The 24,821-nt window shown below is 38.1% G+C and overlaps 2 protein-coding genes across 4 annotated transcripts; one reads left to right on the top strand and one right to left on the bottom strand.

Moving 5' to 3' along the window:
- The first annotated feature begins 258 nt into the window (after window positions 1-258).
- Window positions 259-12,648, top strand: aasdh (aminoadipate-semialdehyde dehydrogenase). 2 transcript variants are annotated; one of them, XM_059512873.1, is made up of 14 exons: window positions 259-603; window positions 720-840; window positions 911-1,167; window positions 1,359-1,551; window positions 2,306-2,547; window positions 2,777-2,883; window positions 3,322-3,494; window positions 3,605-3,920; window positions 4,479-4,597; window positions 4,856-5,720; window positions 5,916-6,079; window positions 6,256-6,381; window positions 6,628-6,759; window positions 6,987-7,521. In XM_059512873.1, exons 1-14 carry the CDS (start codon window positions 371-373, stop codon window positions 7,428-7,430), a joined length of 3,492 nt encoding a protein of 1,163 aa, XP_059368856.1. In that variant the 5' UTR covers window positions 259-370; the 3' UTR covers window positions 7,431-7,521. The 2 variants fall into 2 exon arrangements, with proteins under 2 accessions (XP_059368856.1, XP_059368855.1); XM_059512872.1 differs by lacking the exons at window positions 259-603; window positions 720-840; window positions 911-1,167; window positions 1,359-1,551 and adding an exon at window positions 12,502-12,648 and having other exon boundaries at window positions 2,430-2,547; window positions 6,987-7,119.
- cracd (capping protein inhibiting regulator of actin dynamics) lies at window positions 9,631-23,592 on the bottom strand. Of its 2 annotated transcripts, XM_059512867.1 has the most exons (9): window positions 23,494-23,592; window positions 18,507-18,675; window positions 16,619-16,748; window positions 16,186-16,347; window positions 15,614-15,820; window positions 13,183-15,490; window positions 12,397-12,587; window positions 11,940-12,099; window positions 9,631-11,395 (listed from the first exon to the last, which is right to left on the bottom strand). In XM_059512867.1, exons 1-9 carry the CDS (start codon window positions 23,552-23,554, stop codon window positions 11,235-11,237), a joined length of 3,549 nt encoding a protein of 1,182 aa, XP_059368850.1. In that variant the 5' UTR covers window positions 23,555-23,592; the 3' UTR covers window positions 9,631-11,234. The 2 variants fall into 2 exon arrangements, with proteins under 2 accessions (XP_059368850.1, XP_059368851.1); XM_059512868.1 differs by lacking the exon at window positions 23,494-23,592 and having other exon boundaries at window positions 16,619-16,692; window positions 18,507-19,953.
- Window positions 23,593-24,821: the final 1,229 nt, after the last annotated feature.

Raw genomic sequence — 24,821 nt, 5'->3', positions numbered from 1 at the left:
AAAAAGTCTTATATTATCTTGTGCCTTAGATAGACATGATTCAGTACATAACGTAATTTGGAACTTAAATATACTTTGCTTTTACACCAAATAATACAAAAAATTACATATTTTGTCCGAACAAAAAATCGATGTTTACGATGAGAACAGCAAAAAAGAACAGTTTAGACAGAAGAAATGGCGCGATTCAGTTTGATTCGTGAACGATTCAAACATTTGTGAACCGGTTCAAAAAGCATTCGACACAAATTCGTTCATGAATTGGTTATGGCTAGTTTTGCAAAACAGGGGCTACTACACGGATGGGAATAGATGGAAAAATTACGTTGCAGTTTCTCAGATTACGATTTAGTATAATTTTCGCTCAGATATGACAGCAAAATTGCTTCATGAATTGGTGCACGAGGCAGCGCGTGCTCATGGTAATAAAACAGCTGTCGCGTTCGACAGCAGCATTGCAGCGCGAGTCTGTTTGACATATGATGAAGTTATTTCCCTCGCAAATGAATTAACTGGACATTTGCGTACCTCTGTCCAGAAACATGATGGTGCTATAGGGCTATTCTGTCATGCAGATGTCCTCCTTCCCGTCTGGATTGTTGGGTACGATTACTTATGCAGTCAGTGTGTGTTGCACGACTACCGAGTTATCCAATTATTACACTAAACACGTTTTGTAGTTTAGTGCATATAATTAAAATGTTTTCTTCTCTGAACAGTATTCAGCAGTTTTCTACTGCATATGTACCTCTTGATCCTGCATCACCACCTTTGTGCAACCTGAGAATGATAAACAAGTGCAGGCTGAGCTACTGTTTAATACAGAACGAACTGCTTAATGTAGGTATATTATATTATATTAACTAGTCATTATATATCATTGCTAATATTGTTGTTTCATAACCAACAGCATTTCCAGAGTGTATTTTCCAACCTGCTATCCCTGGAAATATGTATACCATTGTCTTCACATGGGCTCACTTTGATAAAAATACAACGTGGACAGGACTCGAACATTCAAATGTCCGATCGGAGCTCTGCTATGACCAAAGACATCCAACAGAGGGAGCCTTTGGCTTATGTTTTGCACACATCCGGAACAACAGGGCTTCCAAAAATAGTGAAGGTCCCACACAGGTGTATTGTGCCTAATATTACACATTTAAGGTAAGAACACATTAAACTTTTTGTTTAAATGTGTATTTATTATGTAGTTTATCTTTACTTGAATGTATGACAATGTGGTCTTAATGCATTCACTTATTTTCCTGACAGTAAAAGCAAAAATATTGTTGAAATTGGAGGATAGAATTAATAAAACTGAATAAATATATATTTTTTTTATATTTGATCAACAGATCTATCTTTAAGATGACTGCAGAAGATGTTGTATTACTGTCTTCTCCATTAACCTTTGACCCCTCTGTGGTGGAGGTGTTTTTGGCCCTGTCCTCGGGAGCGTGTCTCCTAATTGTCCCCTCAGCTGTTAAAAAGATGCCACGCAGACTTGCAAATGTGCTGTTTAAACGAAACAAAACAACAGTTTTACAGGCAAGTACTATTATTCCTCACTGAACCATCAGTCGTGGGACAGACTACTTTTTGTGACAGCCTTTCCAAATTAGAGATTTTAATTATCAAATCACTTCATCTGTCTATTTATCTTTGTCACGAATGCGTACACGCTGAGGTGGATATGATGGTGCTGTAATCAACATTGGTAGTGGGTGTAGTGAGCTGAAACTTCTGCATTATGCAGATTACAGAGATAATGAGTGTGTTTTTTGGCATTTGTTAATTTATCTACATGCACCAACAATTTGTTTTCAATATTTTACTGTAACATGTTTTGCATCACTCAGAATTTCATTTCACACTCCAGTCCTTAAAGGGTACTTCACCCAAAAATGAAAGATCTGTTATTAATTACTCACCCTTATGATGTTTTAAACTCATAAGACCTTTGTTACCGTAATCTTCGGAGCACAGATTAAGATATGTTTGATTAAATCCGAGAGCTTTCTGACCATGCATTAGACAGCAAGGGAACTACCATATTCATGGTCATGAAACGTTGTAAGGATATTATTAAAATAGCCCATGTGACATCATTGGACCGTGTGCAGTGTGGTCAATCATGGCTGACCATGAATAGCATTTTTCTGACATTAGCATTTATGGCTGAAACCTCTTATGCAATGCTTCCTCCATACCAATAGGTGACAGTAAAGTGTGAGATGACATACACAACACAAAATACTGTTCTATACTAAAATATTATAATTGACTTTGAATTCTTTCCCAGGCCACTCCCACTCTTGTGAGGCGCTTTGGAAGGCGTATCCTTCAGGAGGAGCTGCTTAGTGCTAATTCACCCCTGCGGTTATTGGCTTTTGGAGGAGAGCCATGTCCATCTCTAAGTATTCTCAAGAGCTGGAGACAGGAAGGCAATGGCACACACATCTGTAATCTTTACGGCACCACAGAAGTTTCTTGCTGGGCAAGTTGTTACAAAGTCCCAGACAAACACCTGTGCTTGGAGGACATGTGAGTGACAAGCAGAAACTAATAAAATGACAAGCATACTAATAATTAATAATAATTAAATAATACTAAAATAACACTCTAGTAAAGACACATCAGCCACAAAAACAGTCATATCATTTTCTCAAAGTCCACTGCTTTATTTTGAATTGACATAAAAAGTAAAATTATTATTAATATTTAGCCATTTCTTGTAATGAAATGTTTATGTATCGTATGTATTATTTTAAAGAACTGATCAATTTGTGCCCCTTGGAGAGCCGATGTTGGATACTGTAATGGAGGTGAGAGATGAGACAGGACGTCTCGTCACTGAAGGAGAAGGACAGCTGTTCATTGGTATGATACAAGTGACTGAAAGAGTAAAAAAAAAAATACAGATAAAGAAAGTCAATTCATGAAATATATTTTAAAGCTTTTAATAGCTGTTTTCAATTTTAATATATTTTGAAATATATATTTTTCCTGTGATGGTAAAGCTGAATTTTTAGTCACATGAACCTTCAGAAATAATTCTAATTTGCTGATTTGCAATGTTGAAAACAGCCATACTGCTTAATATTTTTGGGATAAATTTGTTTCTGGATTCTATGATGAGAAGAAAGTTCAAAAGAGCATGATTTAATTTAAATGTATTTTGTTTGTAGCATTATAAACATCTTTATTGTTATTGAAAATCCTACTGACCCAAAACTTGAATGTTAGTGTACTTTGACATTCGGTTGTTGTTTTGCTAGTTTTTGTGTTTGCACAGTGAATTTTTCTGATTTCATTTAGGTGGTCAAGAGAGGGTGTGTCTTCTTGATGATGAAGAAACTGTAGTCGAGGGAACAATGCGTGCTACAGGTGACTGGGTGCAGGTGCGTGATTCCCAGTTGTATTTCCTGGGCAGGAAGGATCGGCTCATCAAACGCTTTGGTCAGAGGGTACACCTAGATGCCTTGCAGCAGGTAGGTGATAAATGTGTAATGTAACAACTTTGGCATGTGTTTATAATAAAATGTAAGAGTATTAAAAGGTGCAAATATGATCTTATGTAATGATTTCTTTCTGTGCTCAGATCATTGAGGATTTGCCTCAGGTGGAGGCGTGTGCATTGAGCCTGAGTGAGGGTGACAGGCTGCTGGCGTTTATAGTGCTCACATCGGGTCAACCAGGAACCCTTTCATCCTCTGAATTTCCTCATCAAAAACCTTTCCAGCAATCTACACAGTCCTCTGAAGACCTCACCACTGTCTACATCTCAAGAAACTCCAGCTCCCCCTCGCTCAGAGTTACTGAAGGAGAGATTCGCCAGAGTTTATCACAGCTTTTGGCCAGTCACAGCATCCCAGACATGATATTTTTCATCCCTGCTCTTCCACTCACCCCTCATGGTAAGTGAGCGCCATCCTCTGAAGGCCTGTCCATACTAACAACGAAAACTATAAAGATAACTGTAACGATAATTATATTACAGTTTGCTGTTATAGTTTTGGTGTGAACTCTACTATTCTGATAAATTTAGAGTGATTTTAAAAACCATATCTTTTTTTGCGTTTGTTATAGTTATTGTCCTTTTAAGTACCACTAATAGTTTAATTCATGTCAACCAATCAAAATGTATTTAATTTATATAAAAATGTAAATTAAGCTTTTATGCTGCTCACCATATATGCATTCATCCTCTTTTTAATTATACATTGTTAAATACAAAATACAAATTTATATATGCATGTTTTTATATACATTTTGTTCACAAGTATAATATTATTAAAACCGTCCTTTTTAAGCAATACAACATAAAAGGTTTAATAAAAGTAGACTACTAAAATATTATTATCATTAGACATTTTCCCTTTTATTTTCACTAAGCTTTGGCATTTCTGTGATTGTGTTTTTATTGTGGTCATAGATTTCAGTCATTTGTATATTCCTGTTGCATGTATTTTTAGGTAAAATAGCCATTGACGAATTGATGAGGATGTGTGACACTCAAAAACAAGATATAAATACACAAACTGTATGGAAAGACATTGAATCTGTGAGAATGAAGTTACAGACCCTATGGAAGGTATAAATACTATTTACTCTTGTTGCACAAAATGTACAATTCCTAATGTTCACACTTTATTTTAAGGTCCCATTCTTGCTACTAATTAACTATTAGCTACGACTTTTTCCTGTAAGTATTAATAAATAGTGAGAATTGGTCCCTATACTTAAGTGTTACCATTCTTATTGTTTGACACATGGAGGTATTTCTTAAATAATATCTTTCCCATTGCCTGCTGAGTGAAACTGCCACTGTGTGTTTGTCTGTGTATACTAGGAATGTCTTGGCCTGCAAAGTGATGTGACGGTTGAGGAAGATGCACACTTCATGTTAAGTGGAGGAGACTCCCTTCAGGCCCTGCGTCTCTGTGATGAGATCACTGTTGCCATGGGAACAACCTCTGTGGGCCTGCTAGAGGTCATATTAGATGGCTCTTTCTCAGATGTGGTTAGTCACGTCTTGACAGAAACGCATAACAATGCAATCCAGATATCAAAGAAGAGAATGCTGGATGATTCAGGCACTTTAGTTTCACCCAAAAGACAACAGAAGGAAATGAGCACAGGCAATGCTACAGAAAGCACAATGGGTTTTGTAGTTCCCTCAGTGAGAAGGACTATGGGATTTGTAGTTGTTAGACGAGCTGGTGAGGTTATTGATTGGGGTTGTTTTGGGAAGATGCAAGAGAAAAACTTGTCAGATGCACTAGGAACAAACAGGAGCAAGCTTATGATGACAAGTACTTCTGAACACAGTTTAATATCTAATCCCTCACATGAACTTCATAATATATCTCAGGAAAATCCTGCTACTAAAAGGCTCACAGAACGCGATGTTCCTCAAGAAGTTACTGAAATGTTACCTGTCAGTAAGAGCCCAGGTGAAGGTTCAGGGGAAGACCGTTCCGATGTCCTGCTGCTGGGCCTGCGGGTCCTCTGGAGCTCAGACACAGGCAGGTGTGTGGACGCCTCTCCAGTGCTGCTGGTGGGTCCTGACAGGACCACCGTGTTCATTGGCTCTCACTCGCACAGACTGCAGGCTCTTGACCTGTCCAATGGAGAGGTCATCTGGGAGCGTATCCTCGGGGATCGACTGGAGTCTTCAGCTGCAATTTCCAAATGTGGAAGCCTTGTAGCAGTTGGTTCGTACTTGAATTAAAAAGGAATGCTTAATTTAATTAAGGGGACTAATGTGGTTGTAATAAGGTTGTTACTGCTTTAGCTCGAATATGGGGGGTTTTGACTAAAAGCAGAACCTAAAGGATTTCAGGGTTAAATTTATACATCAATTTATTTGTCATCTACATTTTTAACCCGAGTTTGACCCTTTTTCTCAGGCTGCTATGACAGACAGATATATTTCCTGGATGTTTCCTGTGGGGACACTGTGTGGACGTTTGAGACTGGGGATGTGGTGAAATGTTCCCCAACCTTAGACCCTAAAACTGGGCTGATGTTCACAGGGTCCCACGATGGCTTTGTTTATGCATTAGACCCACTGGTAATATACAAGAGAAATACTAATTCATTTTGTTTCATGATATTTCTGTAGTGCTAATCAGTGTTGTTTTAGTATTATGAAATATACTGTTATAGTGTTAATTCACATTTATATAATTCTTTTTATATTTCCAGTTTTCATAATTTAAGTAATTTTTTTGTCTCTAATTCTCCCAGGCTAAAACTTGTATCTGGCAGCACTATTGTGGTGGAGGTGCAGTATTTTCATCCCCTTGCATCCACTCGTTTCCTAGACAGTTATACTGTAGCACTCTGGGAGGGAATCTGCACTGTCTTGATCCAGTAAGTAAATGTTCTAGCTTCATAAGAGTGAAAAAGATATATTATATTTTATATATATATATATATATATATATATATATATATATATACATACAATATTAGTATTGAGTGTTTAAGTTTTCAAAGCTTATAAACCAACTTCTCTGATATGAAAATTCTTAAGAATTGAATTTATACTGTAGGATCAGAAGTCATGTTTAAAGGCTAACATTTCTCATGTTTCTCTTCCATTAATTGTCTGTCTAGGACAGTGGAGAACTCTTGTGGACATATTCCAGCATTGTCCCATTTTTCTCATCTCCCTGCTGCTCTGATTCCTCTGTCTTCATTGGTTCAGTAAATGGACAAATTATTGGAATAAGCCATACTGGAGATAAGGTGAGAGGAAAAAGGATAAGTTGCTCTAAGAGAAGATAAATATACATTATATAATCATGATGAAAAACATTTATTCTATGTATATTGCACTCATTTTTCAAACCTTTTCTTAGTGAATTAAAAAGAGGCTTATGGCAATATTCCTTTACTCTTCTTTAATTACATATGATTATGAGAATGCCTCCATTGATTATGAGATATTTGATTTTTGTTTCATTATTTTCCAGTTATGGGAATTCTCCACTAATGGACCAATCTTCTCATCGCCATGCATTTCCTCATTGACATTTTGGACTAATCTTCAGGTTTCTACAACACCCAAGAGAAGCATATCAACATTATCCAATTACACAGTCACATGTGGGTCACATGATGGTCATGTATACTGCATAAATGGTGATAACGGATCATTACTGTGGCAGTTTCAGACCACAGGCAAGGTGTTCTCAACTCCCTTTGTGTTTGATGGTGATCCATGGGGTTTGAGGACACTAGTGGCTGTGTGCTCCACTGATGGAAAGGTGTGGATTTTAGATGGAGAAACCGGCACACTGAAGGCCAGCTTGTCTTTGCCGGGCGAGCTTTTTTCCTCTCCTGTTGTATGGGGGCACAAGTTAGTGGTGGGATGTCGCAATGATTATGTTTACTGTCTAGAACTGACCAAACAGTGATTAATCACAATATGCAACTAGATAAATATATTTTTATGGGTGACTCCCAAAAGCGCCTATTTAAAAATTTATGGATATATTCAGTATGTATTATATGCAGGGGTGCACATAAGTGGTCCGCATGCGCGACCAAAATAAAAAATGCATTATATAAATATGTTCTGACAGCTCGCTGACTGCGTACCGACATGGTTGACAGCTGTTTATACACAATTACCATTTTAGATCACAGACTGTACTATATAAATTTTATTTTCAACATGAAAGCATAAGTCTAGGCTATGTCATGCCGTTTTCAAAGCACAATGCAAAACTGACTTTCATCCAATGACGCTCTTTTAATCAGCAGCAGCCCAGGCGGGAAGGAAGTCGACCGGAAGTTGAAGTCGGCTGTGTGCCGCCATCTTGTAGCAGAACTTCACTTGCGTTAGCATCCCATTGACTCCCATTCATTTTGGCGTCACTTTGACAGCGAATAACTTTACATCTGAGGCGTTTAAAGACTCCATTTGTCCATTATTTATTTCTAAAGATACACGACAATGTATAAAGGGCTCCATTACCTTCTATGTTACATTATGGCCCCGTAGAAACAGTTTTTGTAAAAATCGGCTAACGATTGCGTCATAACCACTCGACTCTCTGTCGCACAGTAGAGAAATTACCGTACAGACAGGAGGAGAAGCTCGCAGGCAATCGGGGAGACGTCAAGAGAGAAGCCCATAGATACAAGCCCTGCCGTTACATTTTAAAATACTATACAAAATAATTAATCAGAATACTTACTCCTGCTCACTCATGGCAAAGAACTCCCCGCTCAAGCTCGTCGTCTCTGCAAGGTAAACGATGGCAGTTTCCGTCAGAAACGGAAGTGCTAAAAATCGCTAAAAATGGGCTTCACTTGTCTCAATTGAGTTCCAATCATAGACAGTAAAAGAAATGGACACAGCGACCCCATTGGAACTCAATTGAGACAAGTGAAGCCCATTTTTAGCAATTTCTAGCACTTCCGTTCCTGATGCGCAGACTCAAACTAAGCTTGATGACGTCAGCAACCTGTCTGACAGATGTAAATCTTCTAGTAGCTGTGCGTGCAAACTGCCATCGTTTACCTTGCAGAGACGGCGAGCTTGAGCGGGGAGTTCTTTGCCATGAGTGAGCAGGAGTAAGTATTCTGATTAATTATTTTGCATAGTATTTTAAAATGTAACGGCAGGGCTTGTATCTATGGGTTTCTCTCTTGACGTCTCCCTGATTGCCTGCGAGCTTCTCCTCCTGTCTGTACGGTAATTTCTCTACTGTGCGACAGAGTCGAGTGGTTATGACGCAATCGTTAGCCTATTTGTACAAAAACTGTTTCTACTGGGCCATAATGTAACATAGAAGGTAATGGAGCCCTTTATACATTGTCGTGTATCTTTAGAAATAAATAATGGACAAATGGAGTCTTTAAATGCCTCAGATGTAAAGTTATTCGCTGTCAAAGTGACGCCAAAATGAATGGGAGTCAATGGGACGCTAACGCAAGTGAAGTTCTGCTACAAGATGGCGGCACGCGGCCGACTTCAACTTCCGGTCGACTTCCTTCCCACCTGGTTCCAATGGGGTTGCTGTGTCCATTTCTTTTACTGTCTATGGCAGCAGCGCTAAATCCAGAAGCGCGTATACTTTCTTGCCGGCTACCTGCCCAAATAAAAGCCTGCTGATTTTAAGTTTGAATATGATGATGAAAATGCTTTTAATGTATTTATTTTCAAACTCTTTTATCCAAAGCGACTTAAAAGTGGGGATTACATAAAGCGATTCTCCTTAAAGAGGCAAACAAAGAAATTAATAGTAACTATTAGCATTTTATTTTTAAATTTACTGTAAAATAAATGTATTTGTATTTAATACTAGGACTGCCTTTTATTTTTAATAATATTATCACACACTATTATTTAGTTTATTTACTATTATTAAATAAAAAAAAGTGCAATAATATTGTACTTATTATTAATTAATTTTTTTAATAGTTATTTTTTAATGGGTTACGCTATATGCAGTGTGAGGACCAAACCAAATCTCCAGGTTCTCTTATGAGAACCAGGCTGAAAAAATTATTTGCACCCCTGATTATGTACATATATCTTGCAAAATACAAAATGATTTTAGCGTTCATGTTTGTTTTGTGCAAAAACAGGAGTTTCAGTACAACGGGTTCAAACAGCTTCCTTTAATTCTTTCCACATATTTCATAACATATGCGTCACTTTTTCTGTAATGGATTTTTATAAAGTGGAACAAAAAAAGTGCAATTATCAACAAACTTTTTGTTTTATATAACATACAACACTGTTTACGCTACACTATTGCACACGACCAATGTAAAAACAAATTGACCCGACTGCAGTTCAGGAGATCTCCAAAGGACTACAGTCCGCTTCATTTCACTTCTATACATACCTACATACATTACATACGTACAACATTACATTAGATAGTGGAGTCAGTGGCTCTGCTGAGAGATCAAGGCTTCCGTTTAATAACCATTATTTAGCAGACCCTTTTTATCCAGAGCAACTTCACCTACAAGGACAATCCTCTATTGAGCGATCTGGGGTTAGCTGCCTTATTCAAGGACATAGAGGTGATGTCCATTTAATAGTCCATTCGTTCTCTCACTAGTAATGCTTTCTTTTTTCTAAAGGATATTTCCATTAGCTAGACTTCTTGTTCCTACTCCCCTCCACACTGGGACGTTGCATTTGAAACACTGATCTCCCATCACTTAGCCGTGATGCAGGTTTTGCTCATTAGTGGTAAAAGAGATGCTAGCACACTCTACGCCAGGATAGCATTGTTTATGTTACAGCAAGCAGGCGGATCCCAGGCAACCAGTTCTACAGAAACAGGCGGGTATAGACACTGCAAGAAGTAGATTTTTAATCAATTGACAGCACGGTTCAAGTGCATATATACTATGATGTCATGGAAACTTGAAGGAAAAATTCATTGTTAGTTAATTACATGAGTAAACAGTGCTGACGTGTCATTATCATGATGAGTTTTAACAATAGTTAAAATAAAAGTACTCACAGTTGTCACGGACACAGTGAAGATCTTTTTACTTTGCCAAGATATCAAATATAATAAGTTAAGAAATAAAAAAGTGACAACGTCTGTCCATCAGCAAGGTCTATGAGTGTCAACTGGAATACATGGGGGGGGGGGGATTAAATTACACAGCCGTTTCTCTGATTTACATGCTTGTGGGAGCCAGGAGTGGAATTTGTGAAGGTTTCATCAGCTGTGTTATTATTAGCCCTTGAATTGCTTCCCAGATTTATCACCAAAGCAATAACACACCTTCTTGTTTTACTTGAAATTTTGAAATTTGTACGTAATGTGAACTACTCATATTGTTTTAGTAATATCTAGAATCAACAGTTTGGCATGCATAGTGTATATACACTGTTAACCACTGGCGACTTCAAAGATATGAAGGGCTGCAACTTCTCTGAAGATTATAGGGCTTGTTTGATTGGCTGTGACACAAATTAGTAAATATTCTTTTGATGCATGTTGTTGCAATAATCCAGTATTTTGAAAACCAGACCGATGGGTTGATATAATTGTTTATCCTTAGTGAATCTGAATATTGGTACAATATTTTGTCACTAAAATACCAAGTATTCTGAAATGCTAGAAAGTAAATTATAGACTTTTTGTTCGGAGCAAGAGGTGAGCTGGGGTGCTGTGATGGCTAAAGATGTGGATGAAGGAGATGACTTATTTGCTTTTTCACTGGTCAGCAGCAATGGATCACTTGATGATCTGAGGGCAGTCACTCCAGGCTTTGGCCTTACGCTTTGCTAGGGCAAGCCACGCAGGCTCAGTAGAAACCTGGGAAGTGTCACCAGGAGGGAAGCGCTTTGTCACATCTTTTGTTGTTGGCGGAGATGGTGTAGAGTCTGTAATTTCTACTGTCAAAAGAAAGAAAGAAAATCACTATAAAGACTAAGAGACGGCTCTTTTATGCTTTTGTAGTGGTTAGATGTCTTATTTTTAAAAGCACCACATCATAATGGGAACCATGTCTAAATCCCACTCTGATGTCAGTTGCATTTCAGCTAGGGGAATGTATATGAAAGAAATAACAAAGCTTAAATAACAACTGAGCATAAGACACAAAGTTACCAAAAACAACCCTAGTATACAGTTACTAAAGAATTTTAAGGATTAGAAATTTAAAGAATTAGTTCACTTCCAGAATAAATAACTCCTGATGATTGATTCACTACCATGTCATCCAAGATGTTCATGTCATTCTTTCTTTAGTCAAAAAGAAATTAAATTTTCTGAGGAAAACATTCCAGGATTTTTCTCCATATAGCGGACTTAAATGGCAGCCTATGGGTTGAAAACCTGAATTGAGGTCGAGTAAATAATCAGGAAATAGTTTTTCTGGAAATGAACTAATCCTTTAATCATATATATATATAAATTTATTTATTTATTTATTTTTACCTGTGACTGAACTGGGCAAGGTACTGGCTTTCTTCAAGTTGTCACGTCGTTCAAAACGGGCCAGGAGTGTGTCTGGTCTCTTATTCTCATCTGTTGTTTGAGGTTTTGGAGCGCTGGAACTTCCACTGCCCTTATCCTCTGTGGGACTGACCATTCCAGCCTTTCGGAAACAAACAACACCATATTGTAGCAAGGAGCAAGATTCTGGATCAACAAGATCTCCTAAAGGACGAGGTTACCCAGCACACCACCACAGAAGTAGAAAACAAGTGATCAATAGAATGTTACTTATCATAGCTGGTAAAATTGATGTAAAAGGGAAAGTTGTTATTGCTTTTGCATTATATTGGATTGCAGTTGGTTAAAACTCACTGTTAATAAAATGTACATATAGTACCAACAGTGTAGCTAGTTAATGATAATAGACTGTGTGATTATATTGATAATGTATACATACACTATCTCTGCCCTTAGCCTGTTTCTCAGCCAGCTTAGCTTCTCTCTGGCTCCTCCTATCATCTCGGTTTTGCTGTTGTTCTCTGAAGCCTTTCTGTTTTTGCAGTGCCAGAGTGATCCAAAGTGGTCCTGTCTCTTTCTCCTGTGTCCGTGAGCTGTCCAGAGAGTGCCTGGCCTGCAGAGAGGGCTTTTCTGTGAAGGAGAAGAAATCCAGAAGGTGTCAAATTGACTAGCAAGAATAGAAGGCATTTTAGAGTCTTCTACTACTCTGTTGTACTGTCTACAAGAATAGCATTAAATCGATAGTTCACCCAAAATTGAAAAGACCTTCACTCATCTTCAGAACACAAATAAAAAAAAAACAATTCAAACAAATTATAAAACAAAAATAACTACTTTATTCAAATATTATATATATCTTCTTGGTCAGTCTCTGCTGCCATTCAAGAGGTTCCCACGACGCATGGTTCCTGCATCAGAAGCACCACATGCATGGGTCATGGTACTCTCAAGAATGCACGTCAACAGACACTGAAGAGAAGAATTGTTGAATAAAGTTATTTTTGTTTCACTGCACACAAGAAGTAGTATTCTTATCGCTTCATAAAATTAAGGTTGAACCACTGATGTCACATGGACTATTTTCCATGTGTGTAATGTCCTTACTACCTTTCTGAACCTAAAACACAGTATAAGTTTAAGTAATATAAATAAATTGATGCTTCGCAAGCATTATAATAATTGTGAAGATACAATTATAGCTCTACAGTGCTTGAGTATTTCAAACCTTTTTTAATGAGTTCTGTCCTGCGATCTGTTTTTTCTCTCCATGGGATGCTAATGGATGGAAAAAATGACTTCTTTTCTTTTAGCTCCTCCTCTCCTTGTCTGTTTTTCTGGGATGGTAGAGATGCTGCAACTTCTTCCTTATGATCACTGTTCTGCTCAGTTTCCACCAGTTCTGCTTGCCCTGTCCTATGTAAAATCATGTCCCCCAAAGTCCTACTGCCAGGTTTCGGGAGAGGAGAGGGTGGAGGTGTGGCACCTTCAGATGGTTTGGGGGAGGTAGCTGGTTTTTGGTAAAGTGGAGGCTTGGGGACAAAGTTGTCACCTTCAGTGCGTGCCAAAGAGAGAGTATTTCTGCTAAACTTAATTTGAGATTCTTTACTGGGTGCTGCAGCGGTTCGAAATCCGGTAATCTCTTGTTGCGGAGAAACAGGGCTAGACTTTTCAGAGAGTGTAGAAGTGTCCGAATCTTGGTCAATGGAGGTGAGAGGCACTGGGACACCTTCAAAACTGTCTCCTGCACTGTACCTTTTTTTCCTCTTCTCTGCAGATTGCTCATTGTGAAAGCGAAGAGAGTAATTGGTTCTTCTCAACTTGATTCCAAAAGGTGAGGGCGGCTCATCACCACTCTGATACTTCTGATCCCCTTCGTCCTTTGCATCCAAGTCTTCTGATTCTGCCTGAATTATGGATCCAGTCTCGGACCTCTGTGACTTGGGAGATCCATGTGGCGGACTGGGAACAAGGAAGGAGGGGAGGTCTTTGGCAAACATGCATTCTTCAGCACTATCTGCAATGCGGACAACTTTGCTTCCCCTGTTCTGGATCTTGATATTTAAATAGGGCAACTCTGATTTTTGAACAGAGGGAGTTTCCATAGATGGTGATTCTATTTTCACACATTCTTTGTCTTCCTGACCAAAACTCTCTGAGTTCCTGTTGGAATCAGCAAATTTCTTTCTAGCTGGAGTTATTGAAAACTTAGCACTGGCTGACATGGTTTTCCTGAGGTTGGTGTGAGAGAATGGCACTGTATTTAGATCCTCACTTATTGGCCTGCGACTCTGATCTGGGTATTCTGGATATTTTCCGTCCTCAGCACCTTTAAAAATTTTGGATCGGATACTTGCCCATTCTGCCAGGACAGCAGCATTGGAATGGTCTGCAGATAAGGAAGACTCGTATAAGGATTTGGTTTTTCCAGATTTACGATCTGGAGAAGTCTTGCTCTTGGTTGGAGGAGTGCCCATGGCCTTTTTGCCTTCTGAAAGGCCAAGAAGGGACTTGCAGGCTGTGTCCTTGATCTGATCGAGATCGACTGCGGTTCCACAAAGTTGGGCTCCTGTCACAAGAATTGCAGTATGTGGGACATAAAGAGATGAAGACAAAGTTGGTGAATCTGTGCATCCTGGTGAAGAAGCTTTGGCTCCCTCCCTGGTTTCAGCTGTTGTTTCACCCTGTTGGCCAGTTGATGGAGTAACAGGAGTGAGGTTGACCTTCTGGAATAGTATCTGCTTCTCGCCTGAAGAGACCTTGAAAGTAAAGGGTCTCTGTCTCTCCTCCATCTCTTTCCATCTTACTTCCTCTGCTTTTCTTTTCCATTCTGGGTCAGTAGTCCCAGCTTTCTCCTCTTTCTGTTTCCTCTTTCTTTCCTCCTCCTCCTCCTCTAGTCTTTTCCTCTCAGCCTCCTCTTGTCGGCTCCTTTCCTCCTCACGGAGACGTTGCTCTTCCTCTCTCTGCTGTTTCTCCTCTAACTCTTGAATCCTACGTTGTTCTTCCTCCTCTTTTCTCCTTCTCTCATCCTGCTCCCTTTTTCTTTCCTCTTCCAGATGAAGACGCTCCACCTCAAGTTCATGCCGCCTTCTTTCCTCCTTTGCTCTTCTTCTTTCCTCTTCCTCTCTCCTCATTCTTTCCTCATCTTGCCTTTTTCGCTCTTCCTCTTTTCTCCTTCTTTCTTCCTCTTCCCTTTCTTTCCTTGCCTCTTCCTCTCGTTGCTTCCTCTCCTCTTCCTCCTTTTGCAGCCTTTCCTCTTCCTGACCACGTCGCTTTTCTTCTTCTAGCCTCTGCTCCTCGATTCTCCTCCCTTGTTCCTCCATCTTGCTCTGTTCCTCTTGTTCCCTTCTCTGAAGCTCAAGGTGTTCAAGCTCCTCCTTGTGAAATCGTCGCTTCATCGATTTCTCAGTGGGTTCATAATCCTCTTTGTTTCTATGGATAATGGTATAGTCCTCTCTTGACAAATCAAAGACTTCTTCGTCTTTTTGTGTTTCAGATTCCTCTTGCATTTCAGAGAGATCCTCTTCATGAAACTCCTGAAATATGTTACATTTACAGAAGTTATTGCCTTTGAGTTTGTGCCCACTGACTTTGCATGGACAAACACAGTTAAAACCAATAGACACTATTTACATTTTGATGAACACATTTATTTTTACCTGTGTGAACCTTCGGTGTTTGCGTGACACCCTCTGGTTTTTCGGTTTGACAGACAGTTTATGTTTGGCAGCAGTGTTGTCCAAGCGTGGGACAGACTGAGGGACAGCATCGAGATTGATGGACTCAATTGTGCCAGGGGGAGGTGGGCGTTTGGTGCGTGGGGATTTGACTGGAGTTTTGTGCTGGACCGGGTCATGGCTGACAGCCTAATTTAAATGCAAAATAACAAACAAGTTTGTGACTGCAGAGCAGGAAGCATATTATATGTATGGGGAATCAATGTATTCACAGTCTGACACTTTCCTACTGCTTAACTAGTGTACGCCATTAGCAACAAGGTTCCTGATAAAATGTATATCTTGAATGCACTAAAAGTTACTTTCAATAAAAGTGCCTGCCAAGTGCATAAATGTACAGTTTTGCAAGTGAGGTAATCTGTTTTATAACATTACTCTCTACAAAAAGAGCAGTTATTTTTAACAGTCCATTTAAATGGTCAAAGCTAGTATATAAACTTTGACTAACACAGCATTTATGTAAGTAGTGGATAATAATTTGGAGATTAACTCACTTTTTCCTCGGCTTCGGTCTCTGGTGGCTCATTCTCCACCTGAGCAAGAACCTTCAGTGGACTTTGTGGTACCTCTTCTTCATCTGAGCTACCTTCATCTCCCTCACTCTTTCTAAGTGAAGGAGGTCTCTGACCAAATTTGATATTATGTCCAATTTGCCTCTGTCAACAAAAGCATAGAGATTAAAAAAATAAAATCTACTTTTTTTGTTTGTTTGTTAGTTTGTTTTTGCTGCCTTTTTAGTCAAATTAGAGAAAAGTAAGGAATTAGCCAACATTAAGTCCCAAAGATTCCAACATAAAACAGTATAAAATAAATTGTATACATTTGGTGCAATGCTTATATGAAAATTGTGTTGGTGAAGTTTGGTGCAAGACTTAGTTGTGTGCATATAAACAATTTGAATTATACATTTTGTATGAAAAGTCTCACCTGAATGTTCCTAACTTTGTCTGAAACGTTCTCCTGGGACATTGTCTGTCCTGGATATGTCTTCTCTGAGTCCTCTGGGATAAATACACTCTCATGTGAAAAAGCTCTGGACCCTAGGGTGTTTAACTCCCTGTGAACGTAGAAATTAAAATACCATTTAATTAAACATTAATAGAAATGTTTTCAGTACTCAATTCAACAAATCAACTACAACCCGAATTCCGGAAAAGTTGGGACGTTTTTTAAATTTTAATAAAATGAAAACTAAAGGAATTTCAAATCACATGAGCCAATATTTTATTCACAATAGAACATAGATAACGTAGCAAATGTTTAAACTGAGAGATTTTACACTTTTATCCACTTAATTAGCTCATTTAAAATTTAATGCCTGCTACAGGTCTCAAAAAAGTTGGCACGGGGGCAACAAATGGCTAAAAAAGCAAGCAGTTTTGAAAAGATTCAGCTGGGAGAACATCTAGTGATTAATTAAGTTAATTGATATCAGGTCTGTAACATGATTAGCTATAAAAGCTTTGTCTTAGAGAAGCAGAGTCTCTCAGAAGTAAAGATGGGCAGAGGCTCTCCAATCTATGAAAGACTGCGTAAAAAAATTGTGGAAAACTTTAAAAACAATGTTCCTCAACGTCAAATTGCAAAGGCTTTGCAAATCTCATCATCTACAGTGCATAACATCATCAAAAGATTCAGAGAAACTGGAGAAATCTCTGTGCGTAAGGGACAAGGCCGGAGACCTTTATTGGATGCCCGTGGTCTTCGGGCTCTCAGACGACACTGCATCACTCATCGGCATGATTGTGTCAATGACATTACTAAATGGGCCCAGGAATACTTTCAGAAACCACTGTCGGTAAACACAATCCGCCGTGCCATCAGCAGATGCCAACTAAAGCTCTATCATGCAAAAAGGAAGCCATATGTGAACATGGTCCAGAAGCGCCGTCGTGTCCTGTGGGCCAAGGCTCATTTAAAATTGACTATTTCAAAGTGGAATAGTGTTTTATGGTCAGACGAGTCCAAATTTGACATTCTTGTTGGAAATCACGGACGCCGTGTCCTCCGGGCTAAAGAGGAGGGAGACCTTCCAGCATGTTATCAGCGTTCAGTTCAAAAGCCAGCATCTCTGATGGTATGGGGGTGCCTAAGTGCATACGGTATGGGCAGCTTGCATGTTTTGGAAGGCTCTGTGAATGCTGAAAGGTATATAAAGGTTTTAGAGCAACATATGCTTCCCTCCAAACAACGTCTATTTCAGGGAAGGTCTTGTTTATTTCAGCAGGACAATGCAAAACCACATACTGCAGCTATAACAACAGCATGGCTTCGTCGTAGAAGAGTCCGGGTGCTAACCTGGCCTGCCTGCAGTCCAGATCTTTCACCTATAGAGAACATTTGGCGCATCATTAAACGAAAAATACGTCAAAGACGACCACGAACTCTTCAGCAGCTGGAAATCTATATAAGGCAAGAATGGGACCAAATTCCAACAGCAAAACTCCAGCAACTCATAGCCTCAATGCCCAGACGTCTTCAAACTGTTTTGAAAAGAAAAGGAGATGCTACACCATGGTAAACATGCCCCGTCCCAACTATTTTGAGACCTGTAGCAGAAATCAAAATTGAAATGAGCTCATTTTGTGCATAAAATTGTAAACTTTCTCAGTTTAAACATTTGCTATGTTATCTGTGTTCTATTGTGAATAAAATATTGGCTCATGTGATTTGAAAGTCTTTTAGTTTTCATTTTATTAAAATTTAAAAAACGTCCCAACTTTTCCGGAATTCGGGTTGTAATCTAAAATAAATGAAATATATTTTGTATATATTACAAAAGGCAGACCCAGCTAAAATGGTTATACAGTTTTACCTTAAACACTCGTCATTTTCCTCCTCAACTGAGACCACCCCATTGCAAACATCATCAGTGGAAAGGCTAGGTTTAAGTTCAGATCCCTCAAACCCACGTTCTGCTTCCCTCCTTTTCTTCTTCCCAAATAGACGCCGGAATGGCTGGAATTTGCTCTGCCGTCCCCGCTCTGGTACAAATGGGGTCAGTAGGGGCAAAGAAAAGTGATAAATAGTCAATAAGTAGCAATAACCATAGAGTTTAATTTAGTATGAACAAAAATGTGAGCATTTTTAATTGATGACTGTGAAATTGAGGACCAGAATAAATCAGAAGCTATGGAATCAGGTTACACTGGGGGCAAGACCTTGTCCTGAGATATGCTTTTATAAATATGGTCACCAGATGTCCTGTTTAAACATTGGTAATGTCGAGGTCCTATAAAGCCAACTGATCATAAAAAGGCATCACAGAAAAAAGAAGCCAACAATTAGAAGCCATCTGCTAAAGAAGCAATTTTATATAAAGCTATTGTCAGTAATATAGAGTTGTTACACTGTTTTAAGAAAAGAGAGGAGCTTACATGCTTTACTGAAAACACTTTGGGTCTACTTATGATGTATTTACAATTATGAAAAGAAGATAGCAATCCAGCACTCAAATGTGTACGAGATGTGACTTGAACAAATTTATATGTATCTGGTTGTTCAAGCTACATACTATACATAAACTTTACTCCTCTCACACATTTTAATGTCAATGTGAGCCCTGTAATCCACATGAGCAATCATGGATGATAGACGACTCAAATAATACTTCAGTCTACACAAAAAAACAACTGAGCATCTTGTATATTGTGAAGATTTTAGTATCACAGGGGGATGAACAGGGGTTCCTCTAAATCTACTCTAAAATCCCAGCTGCACTGGAGGTTTTTAAAAAGTGCTTGGATGGATATGTATTGTGGAAGGTGGTACACAAATAATTTGTAGGTTTTACTTAATGCTAAACAAGCTTCTTTCTTTCCCATCAGTTAATTCTGATAACATGCACACTGTGGATATAATCTGAGCTTCATGACCAACAATCAAACACTTATTTTAAACAACAAATTCCTAATCTGTAAAAAATAACAACCCAAAACAATCGTAAAGAAAACATTTATAGAATTCTCAACCTACCAATTAAAGTGGAAATCTGCAGTTGCAAAGTGTCTCTGGCATGACTGAATCATGACGGTTCCCATGTAACGGCATTAAACCAATGATAAGCCAAGGGACCTTTGGTTTGTAAAGAGTGCTGTGGAGAGGCTCCACTTCCTGAGACTACAAGGTTATTGGGAATCATAAAAACTACGGAGATAAGAGTAGCTCAAAAACACGTTTACAAATAAAATTACATGTAGAACATGTCAAATAAAATATTAGCTATATACACTACTAATCAATAGTTTGTTGCCTATAAGATTTTTAATGTTTTTGAAAGAAGTCTCACCAGGACTTTGTTTTTCAAAGATTCATTAAAAACAGCAATATTGTGATACATTATTGCAATTTTAAATAACTCTAAAAAATCTTCTGTTTATATAAAATACAATTTATTCTGATGACAAAGATGAATTTTCACATTATTATTCAGAAATCATTCTAATGTTCTAATTTGGTTCTTAAGGAATAGTTATTTTATTAAATGGTGAAAACGTTGTGGTACATAAGGTTTTTATTTTTATTTTTTTTATGAATAGGAAAGTTTACAAAGATCAGCATTTATATGAAATAGAAATCTTCTGTAACATTATAATATGCATATGTGTGAATATTTTCAACCAAAGCCTGCAAGTTCTTTTTTGGTCCCTCTGAAGGTATTATGAGTACACCATAAGCACACCACCAGCCAAAAGCAAAACATCTCTGTATTTTCTGTTTTTATAGATGTTTGTGTGTATGAAGGTTTAAGACTGTGTGTGACTGACTTTCTGTTGTAGGAGCTCCGAGTGAACTGGCTGGGGTGACAGGGCCACTCTACACCTCAGAGTAGATAAATACTAACAGCAAGAGATCAGTGTGGATCTGTTACAGGCTAAAAGTGGAAAGTAGTGTGGAGTTACACCGTAAGTAAGTGTTGCTGCTCAAAACACAATGGCACAATAATAAGGAAAGTAAGACATATTTGGTACCTGGCGTCAGTGACTGCTTCTGTTGTTGTTCTGATGTGAGTTCCTGAAGTTATTACTGTTCCAGTGTGTACCGTTTACGAGCGTATATGACTATGATTTTATGATTTCTCATATTTTGTCTCGTCATTTCCCTCTCAAAGCCATGTCCAAGTCACAGTCTGTTCCCAGCTGCTATTACTCCATTTCTCTGCCCCACAATGCAGTGCTGCAGGCATCCTCAATCACTGAGGCATATGATGTGAGTGGACACCACTCAGCCAGAGAAACAGCCCTCAATGTGTCTCCCTTGTACTCCTTCATACTACAACCACTATACACTCAACCACAGCCTACCTGCTCCTATGAGTGTCAGTAGTGCTAAATAATTTCACTCAGACCTGTCTGTTCTCCTCACTTCTTTACAAAAGTTAAAACACACACCCGTCCCACTTGACAACATAACAATACTCAACCTTGCTCCTCGCACTCTTGTCAGACAATGTTCCTCATTTCGCACAGCAAAGCAAGTAACTTGATTTTTTTGTCCCAACTGAACCAGACTGTTTCCCTCACACTCGAAATTTCAGTATTAGTACTTGATTAATTGATATATTTATCATAACAACACAACTGGCACTGTTCCTTTTGTCTGCAGTGTGCTTGATTGCCTAACACATGGGTCTACATCTGTAACAACATAAAGAAAGAAGCTCAAACTAAAGCATGCCACACTTCAACTGTACTGAGGAAGCATGAATTAAGTCACACGTGAGATATATTTATGTTAATAAGTTAGATGAGGTTATAAAGTTTGAGGGCACAAGGTTCACTCGAAAAGGTGTGTAAACCCTGGACAACAACAATGATACATGATTAAGTCATATTTAAAGGAATAATTCACACAGAAATGAAAATCATTTACTCACGCTCACGTCGTTTCAAATCTGTACCACTCTCATTGTTCCCAGGAACAAAAAGGAGAAATTTTGGAGAATGTGATGGTCACTCTGCTGCATGCAATTGCAGTGAATAAGGACCGGGGACAAAAAGTGAACAAAAGCACCATAATAGTGGTTTATGTGACTTCTGAAGCCAACAGATCAAAGTTTAAGATGGAAAATTTTGGCATTCAACTCTTACTGCATTGTAAGTGAATTAGCAATGTTTTGAAAGCTCTAGTCCAAATCTAGCTCAAGTTTTGAAGTATCTCACACAAATCAAATGAACCACTTTTGTGGTGGTTTTGCATCCTTTTTGAAGCTTGAAGTCTTCCCATCCTCTTTCACTGTAATGGCATGGAAAACAACTTCAAAGGCTTCAAGTCTGTAAAATTTCTCCTTTTGTGTTCCACAGAAGAAAAAAAAAGTAATACAGGTTATTAAAGAAATGTGGATGATAGTATTGTCATTTTTGAGTGAACTTTCCTTTAAAGACACACAGGCACACGCATGCAGACACAGCACACAATTCTTTTGTTTTTGTGGCAACACAACACAGTTCTTAAAGAGACAGCACTGATGTTTTGAGGCATTTAGTTACTGTCACTTTAAGCGCAGGCCATTTGCACTCTGTTTTTGTTTACCTGGGCCTTCAGATACTGTTACCTCTACACACGCATCAAACTTAGCCTCCTTACTGTCCGTCGCCATGGTTACGACGGGCTTTGTCTGCAGCAAGGGTAGAGGGGGGATAAGTGTGAACACAGAGGTATTTTCCTCACTGATGTGTCTGGTTTGTGTGTGCAAGTCTGAAAAGAAAATGGAAGGAGATGATTGCTTTTCCTTGGTGCTTCTGGGCCCTTTTTTCAAATGCTTTTTATTATGATCATAGTCTGTTTGTGCTTGAATACAGTCTAGTCTGCTTTTATTCCTGGGTTTATTTTTTTGCAATCGCTTGTTTGTGAATAACAGAACCATCTCTTTGTCTTTTCTCAGAGGGAATTTGCTCAAATTTGAAATTCCTCATGTTGCACGCATATCACAACCTTATATTAAGAGGATTAATGGTTATAATTTAATAATGTACTGCTGCCATGATCTATAAACCCTGTGTACCTGACTTCTCTTCTTTAGCGGTGTTATATGTCATATCTATCTGTAATGCCTGCCATTTAAATATTCAATATCCATTTTATTTATTTAGTTTTTATTTTTTTTAGTACCCTACAAAGGGGCTAATACAATCATCTGGTCAGTACTGCAAAATAAAGGATAACATAAGACAACCCTCATTAATTAAGCAATCTTTCCACAAAAGAGACATAGAGAATTTGAAGCAGAATATACATTGTTTGCAATGTTGCCTAGAGGCAACATAAATGCATTTACACAGGAATCACAATTTTACAACATTGTTCATGGTCATTTTTTACCATAATGTTGCCTTCTGTGTTGATTCTTATGTACAGCTAATAGAACACAACATGTGTGGTTATTGCTATGACAACAGCAACATTTAGGGTGGTTCTGATGTAAAATTTCATCTACACAGAATGAAAGGCTCAGCAGAGCTTCATCAGATAATATAAAATAATGATCAGAGCAGGCATTTTTAAATAAAGACAGGCTACATATCTGTGATTATAGCCTAAATACAAAACAGGACTTGAAGCTGCCAGTAATGCCTGTACATTAAGCAAATCACATGTAATGCATTAAGTATCAGGGGTGAAATGTTCTTGTTTTGCATGAAGGGCCGTAATATTATTATGATAGCAAGCTAGCTTCACTACAATGGAACAGCTTGAAGGAACAGCTAGAAATCACTGAAGCAAAATGGGATGGCTGACTGCACAGTGTATAGCAAAGCTTGTCTATCTGCCTGTGCTTACTGGGCACAAAAGCACACTTTTACCTAGTTCAGCCGCGCAGCTGGAAAGAGCTGCACACCACTGAAGGAAAACCTTAGGGAACATGGATTCAACCTTCTGCACCTTGATTTACAAAGCTCTGTTGCTGCTCCTTGGTGCTTTAGGGAAAAATATAACAAAACCATTGAATCACAGCTTATAGAGCTCTATTAAATATAGTTATAATAGCATGCTATATCTTAAAAGACTTTAATGAAGTATGAAGGCTAATAAATCTAATTGTGCTGGTTGTGGATGAATGATGGCTATGGAGATCAGATGACACAGATATTTCAACAATAGCCCATAAGACCTCAGTGGTATCAGGGTTGCCTTTCAAAGCTTGACTTCAGCATTGTGAACCTGGCAATTCTGATCCAAACATTACTCTCATAAACTGAACCCTGTGTAACTTGCAGTAATACAAGTAGGAACCGGGCTAGTTGTCACACTTTTTACTTAATTGTAAGTTGATTTAAAGTCAATTTCTATATAGCCGTGCTTTGTGGGTAAAGTTGTCACATTCAGAAATTTTATTAATGTAAAATATTTTAGTATATAGTACAATTTTTATATATTTATATATTATAACATTTAAAAAACTTACCCGAACATATCATTTCTTAATACAGTATAAAAATGTCTAAAACATAGTTCAACTTTTCAGATTTAAGAGTTTGAATCCAACACAACAAACAAGCTTTAGTAATTGTAAAAACCTTGTTGAGAAATACACCGTGGCCAATGTGACAACTTCCCCATGTGACAACGAGTTCCAGTCACCCTTATAATATAACATATATATTAAGTATATTATATATGGCAAATAATGATTTGAAACACTACATTAACACTACACCACTTCAGTAGCCTCCTGATCCGCCATAGACATTTTATGCAACTACTTTGACTCCGTACTCAGTCTGCAGTCACAGACATGAGCAAGCTCTTTAGTCAGCCCTTCTCTCTTTTTCCAAGTCATTTATCTAGGATTGAAAAAAAAAAAAAACCTCTAGAAGGTTGGTTGTGTGAATCTGCAAGGTGCTAGTCTAGGCTTTTTTGAAAAACGATGATTCTGTAATGCATAAAGGTAGGAGGTAGAATTTCCTTTTGGTCTAAATTATTAGTTATATATATATATATATATATATATATATACACACACACCATACTGTTTAAACATCTATGCTTATTAATGTTTTTGAAAGAAGTCTATTATGCTCATCAAGGTGGCATTTATTTAATCAAAAACACAGTAATATTGGGAAACATTTTTACAATTTAAAACTGTTGTCTATTTTAATATGAATGTAATTTATTGTGTTAGCAAAGC

Source organism: Carassius carassius, chromosome 27 (assembly GCF_963082965.1).
Source record: "Carassius carassius chromosome 27, fCarCar2.1, whole genome shotgun sequence".
Taxonomy (NCBI): Eukaryota; Metazoa; Chordata; class Actinopteri; order Cypriniformes; family Cyprinidae; genus Carassius; species Carassius carassius.
This window is presented reverse-complemented; position numbering and strand designations above follow the sequence as displayed.

Excerpts from the sequence above, each read along its gene's own strand:
- aasdh (XM_059512873.1), top strand. The coding sequence starts at position 371 with ATGACAGCAAAATTGCTTCATGAATTGGTGCACGAGGCAGCGCGTGCT. Across the intron at positions 6,080-6,255 it reads TTTATGCATTAGACCCACTG|GCTAAAACTTGTATCTGGCA; the intron begins GTAATATACAAG and ends TAATTCTCCCAG. Across the intron at positions 6,760-6,986 it reads TAAGCCATACTGGAGATAAG|TTATGGGAATTCTCCACTAA; the intron begins GTGAGAGGAAAA and ends ATTATTTTCCAG.
- cracd (XM_059512867.1), bottom strand. The coding sequence starts at position 23,554 with ATGTTCCCTAAGGTTTTCCTTCAGTGGTGTGCAGCTCTTTCCAGCTGC. Across the intron at positions 15,821-16,185 it reads AGACCGAAGCCGAGGAAAAA|GCTGTCAGCCATGACCCGGT; the intron begins GTGAGTTAATCT and ends CATTTAAATTAG. Across the intron at positions 12,588-13,182 it reads GACAGAACTCATTAAAAAAG|AAAAGCCCTCTCTGCAGGCC; the intron begins GTTTGAAATACT and ends TCTCCTTCACAG.